Raw genomic sequence first — 10433 nt, forward strand, 5'->3', positions numbered from 1 at the left:
CCAAATAAATGCACATCGCGTAATTATCTCAAAATCTCAATTTTTTAATCACAATATTCCATCCCCAGCATATTTTGAGTATAGGATATTGAAATGTAATTTAGGGTTAAATAAATTCCACGTGAAACAATAGAATATATCATGTATATATGGAACTGTTATACAGTATCAAACATTTCACGGTATTTTGGGACTGAATAAGTGATTTTGCCATTTGTTAAAAGAACTTTCCATTTTGAAGTTTCCTTGGAGTTTGGTATTTTTGCTACTTTATTTCTTAAATGTAATAACAATGTTGATAGTATCCAGTCATATATTCATTACTTTTCTACTTTTGGTATACAATATCAAGAAATTAACGACGGAAGGGAGAAATATACATTGATAGTGTACAAGGTTATTTTTAAGAGTTTTACAGACATTTAACCTATATATATATTTTTTTTAAGTATGTTTTGGGTTAACATGCAGTATCTGCAGTTATATGAAGTTTGTAATTAAAGTTGACGATGACATTGTTATCAACATTCCTTGAATGATTCACTATTTTGGACACCTAAGAAAATGACAAATTTTATGATTTTGAATGCCAGATGCATTTTGAAAGTAAGCTTTTTTGAAAGGGAACCATATGGGATATATAGGTCTATTGAAGTATCCGTTTCCAACTTTTTCCCATACAGCAATGGACCAAAATGTCATCAGTACGACCATGAAGATTTGATTTTAATGTGGTTATGTGACTGTCCCAAGTCAGGAGCCTGTAATTCAGTGTTTGTCGTTTGTTTATGTGTTATATATTTGTTTTTCGTTCATTTTTTTTATACAAATAAGGCCGTTAGTTTTCTCGTTTGAATTGTTTTACATTGTCATATCGGGGCCTTTTATAGCTTACTATGCGGTATGGGTTTTGCTCATTGTTAAAGGCCGTACGGTGACCTATAGTTGTTAATGTATGTGTCATTTTGGTTTCTTGTGGATAGTTGTCTCATTAGCAATCATACCACATCTTCTTTTTTATATTTAAAGATGTAATTGGCAGTGGATTTCCAACATACAGTTTCAGTATTGAAATGCATCAGCCAAGTTATTAGGCATATGAGACAAAAGATAAAGGACAACTGGACAAGTCATGCACATTATTGTATAGTTTCACAGACCGAAATATAAAAACGACGAGTTTGGTGCACAGTTCAACTTTTCAATAATGTTGAGATTTCTTAACTAATCATTTTATTGTCGTTTAGAAAGTAAAATAACAAAAATACCGAACTTCAAAGAAAATTCAAAACGGACAGTCCGAAATCAAATGGCAAAATCAAAAGCTCAAGCACATCAAACGAGTTATATTCCTGACTTGGTACAGATATTTTCTTATGTAGAAAATTGTGAACTAAACCGGGTTTTATAGCTAGGTAAACCTCTCACTTGTATGACAGTCATATAAAATTCCATTTTATTGACCTGGTTATATCTGTTAGTTCGTTTCTATGTATATTGCATTGTTGTTTGTTTTTTGTTGTACTTCAGTGGTCTGTTATACTAAACTTTGAATTTTTCGAAATACTAAGGATTTTCTTACCCCAGGAGTAGATTACCTTAGCCGTATTTGGCACAACTTTTTGGAATTTTCGATCCTCAATGCTCTTCAACTTTGTATTTATTTGGCTTTTTAACTATTTTGATCTGAGCGTCACTGATGAGTCTTATGTAGACGAAACGCGCGTCTGGCGTATAAAATTATAATCCTGGTACTTTTGATAACTATTTCGTTGTTTTCCTCATAATGTGTTTCCTTCGGTTTTAGTTTGTAACCCTGGTATGTTTTCTGTCAATCTATGACTTTTGAACAGCAGTATACTACTATTGCATTTATTTATAGTGGTCCATGTGTCTGACGGCCATTCATTTGATGAGACTAAAGTCCTTACACCCTAGGTGTGTTTAACGACAAAACACCCTTAGATATGAATTATACTTTACGGTGTTTGATAACTGTCGAAAGATTTTTTTAACTTGATTGTATTTAGAAGATGTTTCCGCTTTCAACAAGATGTTTACTTAACAATGAATGCCATTATAGATATACCAAGTGCTTGATGCACTTAATTTTTTTTTTTTTTTTTAACAAAAACCAGAATTATTTGAAATCAGTATAAAACATCCTTTCATGTGACACAAACAGTGACATTTCATACTCTGAAAAGAGCTAATTGTGTACTCTATCTCACGCTTACGTCAATGAAAATGAATATTGAACCGTTCCTTCCAATATGTGCAAACACAACTTGTTTCTAATTTCGGAATGGTTTAATTTTTGGTTCTTTCTTGACCTTTTATAGCTTACTATGCTAATCATAAAGTGTTCCATGATCATTAGTTTTTTACATCTCTGTTCCTTTTTTAATTAAGAATTGAACGCTTCTTTTTGTAACTTCATTGGGGTGTTAAAGCGTTGACCGAAGTACATTTTGTATGAAAATGTCTAAAAATGAGCGTACGGTCAACGTTTTTACAACCCTATGAAGATACAAAAGAAGCATTCAATACTTATAATTACATTTTCTAGCTAGGATCATGAAAACACGATTTTTATTAAGTTTTTATTTATTCACCATTCCACTTTATTTTGGGACCTCGTGTCATCATGAATAATAATTTTAATGTACACGTAATGCGATAAAGGAATAACGCGAGATGTGCAGTTATAGACAATCAGAATAACGTATTATATTGAAACATACATCTAATGCAATTACTGAGGTGTAGTGGGTTTTTTTTACATGTCAATGATTGTACGAAATTCCAGTTCCAAACTAACATGATTAAGGCAAAGGAAACAAATAAGTGTAGAATTGTCCTCTTGGATCATTCTTTTAGATGGATGTTTTTATTGACAAATGACAACATTGTGTTTGTATCTTTGGGGTCATTAGGAATTATCTACAGAATTGTGTTTGTTACATGTTGGTCTGTTTGATTTATTTATAAGAACGATAAAACACAACAATAATCGAAATCGATGTGACAAATTAATGATCATTAATTGCAACGATACAGGTTTATAGGCAAATAAAAAGACTAAATAAACAAATTTATTAAGAGCAGACTTCCCCAATGAGAAAACTCAGAGAGGAATACTATAATACTGGCATTATTACATAAAATACACTGTTACCTTGAAAGTGTAATCTAAAATCAAGATGCTGCATATTAAAGAAAACTGATTTACAATCTTTTATTTAACTTTATAAAATCAAAGCATGAATTTGACAAATTATTATTCTTATGCATATACATACTTAAACACAAATTTTGATAATAAAACATAATAATTTTAAATTGATTTGTTGAAGTCAGTATATTATATCATGGCGTCGCTTTTATTCTTATATCCGGGTATTTGCAGCAATTACTTGGTTCATAATGGTGAAAATGTGATTCAAGTTAATTTTGGCTACACATATGCCTTCATCTGTATACACTGTTTGGGTATTATCCCAATTCGTCCATTTTTCATAATTTGAACACTATTTCCTGGCATTTCACGTACAATTTCTACCACTTCACCTACTTGTACATTGTGTTCCGAAGGGCTCTTTTAAAAGTAATATATTTTAATTTAAAAAAATACAATATCAGTCACCACGTATTTACCTATACTGAGTCCCTAGTTAGTTAGGAAATGCTCATTGAGTGTAGCTCCTGTGTAGATGTATAGTAGTTATATGGTTGGATAACTATAATTAATAATTGTTTCCGTTTTGATCAAGCTTTAATTTCGTTTTGTCGTTAATTTATTTGTATATGTTTAGTTTTCAATTATTGAAAACTGTTTGTATGTAATCTAGTTTGATTTTTAGTTCCCTTCCACGTTTTGATATCCGACACCATCTCAATTCATTGATTCCTTTGTAATGTATTCAAGACCGGATGTAAGTTCCACTTGATCATTTGACTACACTACCGTGATTTTAAAACTCTCACTATTGACATGATTGATGACCAGTAAAGATGTTGCAAGACTTTATATTTTTATATTTTTACCGTATCTTGTATAAATAAATGCAAAAGAAGATTATATATTTTTTGAAAGGAAGGTAGGTGTCAAAAAACTGTCCCTCAAAGTTTTCGGTCTCGTTATCTGTTTGTTTTATCACTTTGAGACGAATGAAAGCAATACAAGTTCTGTTCTTTTGTTTTTGTGCGTTTTTAGCTTATACTGATTTTATGTCATGGATTGATATCCGATATTCTCTGTTGTTCTATTTTTAATGTAGCTTTGTTGTATATTTAAATTACCTAGTATGCAGTTAAAACATGACGAAATCTCTGATAATTACCGTTTACTATATATTTATATATGCAGCCTCTCTTCTTTTTTGTTATGACCTAGTGACTTAGTTTGATGTCTGCAAAGACCTAATGACAAAGTCTCATGTCGGTAATTATTTTGCCTACCTTCGATGTGTACGGTCGTTGTATTCGACCCTGTGCTCGTTCTGGTATGACGTCATGTACATCAGAGTACCCAGACTCTGTGATGTTCGGACCTGGAAGTTAATAGTTAAATTCACCATGGACAAATTTAGAATTATATATGCATTAATTTTTTCTTAGGTAAATATAACTTAACTTAAGGTTTTTAAAGATATTGTTTGAAAAGCAATTTATATGACTTTTTGTCTTTTATCTCAAGTCTGAGAGTTAAGTGGGGCATTACATCAATGCTTCCGAATTGGAACTATGTTACAGTGTTGTTTGGAATATGAACTTTCTGGGTTATTGAGCTTAATCTTCACCCCCGTCTTTATATACTTTAGTATTTTATATACGTTATTTAAGGAATGACTGTAATATTTTATCTGTCTATGAAGAAATAACATAAAAAATGTAGTGCACACTTTATTTTAAAGTGTGCACCACTTTTTTTATGTTATTTCGAATAGGCATGAAAAATATAACAGTCATGTCTTATAATTTAATTCTTAATTTCATTTTAAATTGGAGTAATTCGTGAAAAAAATGTTGATGACGTCACGGTCAAATGACAAAATTATGTCTATGAGGTGATAAACACAACGACGTCAACAAATCAGAAGACGCGTTACATCCAAAATTAAATCATTTATTGATAATTTAAAAGCTTACCTCTTTTTGGTCTTACATCAGATATACTTGAATACCCACTAGACGCTGAAATTGTCAGTTACTTTATGAATTAAAAAAGCAAAGTAAAATAATTCATTCTTTTAAAACACTATTTTAAAACGAAATGTAGATTATTTAGACGATATGTTGGATTTAATTTTGAATTTGTGCACTAAAATTCATTAATAGATACTTGAGCATGCTTAATACATTTTTAGGTTCAGATAGATCTACACGTATGGTCTGTCTCGATGAGTTTATTTAAAGCTACTAGCTCCATGCAACTACTAAAGGAAATGGTTTCAAATGCTTTTAAAAATGCTATATTTTGATAGAATAAAAATAATTTGCAGAATTCTCAAATTTTGAGACTTTTATATTTACTTTATGTCAAAGACATGTGTTGGAATATGTGACAATTTCTATGATAAGCTTAGAATTAACAACACAATTGTTTCTTCAGGGCACTTACTGATGTCATCATCAAAAGAAATAAGACATTGTTCTTTTGTAGTAATTCTTTCCGTTGCCTTCGGCTGTTCTATAGGACGCGCAGGAGGGGGCCTTACTCTTGGTTGTTTTGGCAAGTCCTGTGGAATGCGTTCAGGTGGCCGTCTGCTTAGTGTGGTTTTATCATTCTGTCGTGTTTGGTCGTGTCCAGAGCTGCCCTTTTTGGCATAATAATTCTCGTAAAAGACCTCAGCTAAAATAACAAAATAGTCATAGGTTAACACCCCCTTTAAAAGTTTACCGTATATTCATTTATTTATTAGTGAGGCCTCTCATGGGGGGGGGGGGGGTCCTAGTAATCACATAATCACCATTTTTTTGCCAATATAATCACATAATCATTAAATATTTGCTTATCTTTAGTAATCAAATAATCATAAACTAAAAATACAGTCCTAGGTAATCAAATAATCATGAAATATTTGGCTTAATAATCAAATAATCATTAAAAAAAACGGCCAAGTAATCACATAATCAAAAACCCCATGAGGGCCCTCAGTAATTGCATATCAAAGTTAAGATATTCAATGAAGATATTCTACATTTAATTAACTGAATGTATATTGAAGCTAATACAAAAAAAACTTTACTTTTCACATTTAAAAAAAGCCAGGATTTTGTCATATGTCTTGACGTCTTTTCTGTTAAATTCATGTGTTATGGTAAAGAAAATTAATCACCACCTTCATTTATTAGATTTGATTTGGTTCAACGTAATTTGTACGATGTATTACGTTTGCAGTTTAGATTCAGAATAAACCGGACATAGCTACTATAGTATATTATAGAGTTGATTGTATAATTCCTACCTCAGTTTGATAATAATTAGTTTTGCAATTTTCATTGTTATTAAGGTAGATTCATGGTATACCGCCATCTTGGATTGTACAATCACAGTACAAAATCGGTCTAGTTATTTGCCCAAATCAGCAAATTTGGAAACAGATTTGCAATTTAATGGTTAGAATGTTTATTTATATAAAGAAAACTTGTTAATTTATACCATTATTCAAAATATTTTAACAGATATCAACCTTTTTGGCTTTAAAATTTTTTTTTCTTCAAATGAGCCATTTGAGGGGAGATAACTCTTTTAGTACCAAATTCATACTGGGCTAATAGGGAAATTTTGTATTTTCACTTGTGACAAGAAAACAAGTTCGGTGACACCATGTTTTCGTTTTATTTTCTTAAAACATATTATGAAACCTATCTTCTCACAATTTATTTCAAAATTCTATCTCATAGAATTTTTGTATGCTCTCTTATTTGTTTCTTCATGAACAAACTAACCAAATTTAGGCAATTTTAAAGGACTCATAGCTTGAAAAAATAGCACGGTGACCCATACTTTTTATTATATTTTTGAAAAAAGCATAGTGAAATCTTCATTTTGGCAAATTATAAGAAAATTCTGTCTCAAAAAACATTTACTTATGATCTACCTTAAATGTAATATCAGTATTTAGTACAAATATAATCTTAAATCAATCCTAATTCTATCATATTTTTGAGAAATAGTTTTAGTCATTCCAATGTGACGTCATTTTTTGTGTGCTGTTTTAGAATTTCAAATGTGACGTCATTTTTTGTGCTTTTTACAATTTCAAATGTCCTGAGTGTTCTTGCATTTAATATATATGTACTGTATTCCTGTCACGTTATGTTGTAGTTTTTGAGGTACTTTCGACATTGCCAAATAAGCGGGAGGTTTGACTAGCCATAAAACCAGTTTCAACCAACTGTTTTGTTTTTAAATGTCCAGCACTGAGTCAGGAATATGTCAGTTGTTATATCCATTCTCTTTATATTGGCTTTTGTATTGGTAGCAGTCCAGTGTTTCTGTTGCTCCGTTATTTTCCTCTTATACTTTTTGTGTCTCCCTTGGTTTTAATTTGTGACCATGATTTGTTTCAGTTGAATCGATTTAAGACTATTGATCAGCGGAATACTATTGTTGCCTTTATTTCTACGGTCGTGCTATCAATATATAAGTACACACAAACATTTATAACAATTTGAACTCATTTTCTATTTATATTTGAGCTCTCAATTAACTCGTGTGATTTTGATGGCTACTTTTTAAATTTTTGTCAAATATCTAAATCAAGTTTTTATCTCAAATAAGTATACAGCCAATAAAATGTTGCGGTCGCATGCCAAGACAGAGAGAGTAAAATAATGTTAGAAAGAAATAACACCAATCTGGACGTATAAAGCGATGCAGTTTGTTAATATAAAGCACACTCCATAGCTCAAATGCACTTCTTTTAAAAAAAATCTGTTTTCATCATTTAAATGTTAGAATTCTACCACTTGCAACAGTTAATTGTCATAAAAAAAATAATCCGCAATAATTCAACCTTTGTATTTTAAAGTCACTGCACATTTTCTATTTTCTATTCCGAATTTAGCAAAGAATTTATCATTGTGAATCGTCCAGCAACCAAAAATTATGTGGAATTAATTTATGAAGTACATTTATAGGCAAATTTTAATAATTGTTTTCGCTTTTCCAAAATTAGAAAAACAACGTACCTTCTATAGATCTTGGGGAAGTCTTTTGTTTCTGCGGTGTCATTTGTTCGCCGTTGACCACGTACATTCAAAACATTGAACTAACAAGAGTTACCTTTATTGACATTGTCCGATATAAGACACCATTAGTTATTTGCACAATATTAGTAAATTTTATACAATTTTTGTTGAAAGTACGATAAAATTTTGCCAGTGGCCTTTAATGGTAAATGCAATGGTCAGTAAATTTTGAATGTAGACTGCAGCTTCAATCTCGTCCCGATCGTGTAGATACAATTTAATGTCTCTGTCGGACTGTTCAAATAGGAAATAACTGTTGCTAGTGGTAGAACATATACTTTATGAACAAATGCAAAGCTCTTATAAGAGAGAGACAGAGATATACAAACATTTCTAGAGCAATTTTAAGTCCAAGCAAATCACATATAAACTCACTTGGTAATTCTATACAGGAAAGAAAATAATTGACAATAATGGTATCAGTTCACATTACATTTATGACACTGGTGGGAGATGCTTGAAACACAAATTTATGAAATATCTACTTATTATTATTGTAGTGATCTACTCCTATGTAACATCGCTTACCCATTTAGGTGTGGATAATTGATGTTCAATCATCTGAATTCTTTGTACTGTATTATGTACTATGTTTTGCAATGTAGTTTATATTTCTTCATTTTTCATTTTTATTCGTGTATTGTGTTGTCAATTATCATCTTATTGGTAATCTCAGTTGGTCCGAAAGGGTAAGCAGATCCTGCTCCACACGTGGCACGTACGTCGTGTTGCTCATGTTATTACAAACCCGGTAAATAGTCAAATTAAGAAGGTCACATTCGTAGTGAAAATGGAAGTGGATTGTTGTTACGACATAAGGAACATATCCGATATCATCTGCGAAACGAATTTATCATAACGGTCACCGGTACACCTGAGATCACCCCCAGTTTTTGGTGGGGTTCGTTTTGCGTAGTCTTTAGTTTTTTATGTTGTGTCTTGTGTACTTATATTTGTCTGTTTGTCTTTTTCTTTTTTAGCCAAGGCGTTGTCAGTTTATTTTTGATCTATGAGTTTGACTGTCATTTGGTATCTTTCGCCCTTCTTTGAAAACCCCATGGAATTAAATAACTGTATAACGCTATCAACCAACGAATAAACTCATCATAAATACCAGGATTAATACAGTTAGTATAAAAAGTAAAATAGCATTGAGTACCAAAAAAAAATTGAAATGTTTTGCTAAACACAGCTTATATAATCTATACCTAGATTAAAACAAAATTTTAGTATTTCGGCAATTATTTAATATGTATATGATTGAGTATAAAAGCAGTTTTAAATGCTGGCTACGAATCCTGAATAATTCCGAGGTGGCATCCGTTTTTGAAAAATGAGGGTCTTGATAAGGTTTATAGAGTAGAGACAGAAATACCGAACTCCGAGGAAAATTCAAACAAGTCCGTAATCAAATGGCAAAACCTAAATCTCAAACACATCAAACGAATGTATGTGGGAGTTGTAACCTTATTTTTGTCAAACTTTTAACATTGACCATATCAATGCATATGGGAACTACTTAAATTTAACAACAATGACAGATGTCTTATAACAAAATGGGAAAATAAGTTGCTCATTAAGTGGTAGCGTACCTGGCCTTTCTGAACCTGTTTTGTTTTTTTCAATAAAGTCATGTAATTCTTTGTCTATGTCACATAATTCTAACATTTGCCGAACATTTTCTGCACACTAAAAATAAAAAAAAAATGTCGGTTATTCAATAGTATAAGATTAAATGCACTATTCGCAGGTAAAACTCACCACACAGTGATTGGATTATGTTAAGCGATGCCCTCTGTCGACGTTTGATTATAGAAACAGCACCGTTGACTTTAATTTGCCCTTAAAGGAACAATTGCAATGTCGATATATTTAATTGCATCTTCAGATTGGTTTCAGATAAAATTTTGACTTGATAGACTTTGATACTTGTAGTAGGTGTTCTTACTAATGGGTTTGTTCGTTTTAAAATAATAACATCCATAGTTGATTCTGTCCTAATAGATATACATTTTAGGTTTTAATCAATCTTATGATACATGATACATGTAGTATGCTGATGAGAATTCAAACTAAATGGAAAATAATGTAATTTAAGGTAGATACATGGTATACCGCCATCTTGGATTGTACAATCACAGTAAACAATCGGTCTAGTTATTTCCCCAAATCTG

The 10433-nt window shown here is 31.2% G+C and overlaps 1 protein-coding gene across 2 annotated transcripts; it reads right to left on the reverse strand.

Annotated features, from left to right (window-relative positions):
* Positions 1–3081: 3081 nt before the first annotated feature.
* On the reverse strand, positions 3082–9966 carry LOC139506176 (proline-serine-threonine phosphatase-interacting protein 1-like). 2 transcript variants are annotated; one of them, XM_071295401.1, is made up of 5 exons: positions 9852–9966; positions 5624–5854; positions 5152–5196; positions 4462–4553; positions 3082–3598 (listed from the first exon to the last, which is right to left on the reverse strand). In XM_071295401.1, the coding sequence occupies exons 1-5, from the start codon at positions 9925–9927 to the stop codon at positions 3458–3460; spliced, it is 585 nt and encodes a 194-aa protein (XP_071151502.1). In that variant the 5' UTR covers positions 9928–9966; the 3' UTR covers positions 3082–3457. The 2 variants fall into 2 exon arrangements, with proteins under 2 accessions (XP_071151502.1, XP_071151503.1); XM_071295402.1 differs by lacking the exon at positions 9852–9966 and adding an exon at positions 8200–8535.
* Between the last annotated feature and the right edge of the window lie 467 nt (positions 9967–10433).

This window comes from Mytilus edulis, unplaced genomic scaffold (genome assembly GCF_963676685.1).
Source record: "Mytilus edulis unplaced genomic scaffold, xbMytEdul2.2 SCAFFOLD_1813, whole genome shotgun sequence".
Lineage (NCBI taxonomy): Eukaryota > Metazoa > Mollusca > Bivalvia > Mytilida > Mytilidae > Mytilus > Mytilus edulis.

Excerpts from the sequence above, each read along its gene's own strand:
- LOC139506176 (XM_071295401.1), bottom strand. The coding sequence starts at position 9,927 with ATGTTAGAATTATGTGACATAGACAAAGAATTACATGACTTTATTGAA. Across the intron at positions 4,554-5,151 it reads TGATGTAAGACCAAAAAGAG|GTCCGAACATCACAGAGTCT; the intron begins GTAAGCTTTTAA and ends ATTAACTTCCAG. Across the intron at positions 3,599-4,461 it reads AACGACCGTACACATCGAAG|AGCCCTTCGGAACACAATGT; the intron begins GTAGGCAAAATA and ends TACTTTTAAAAG.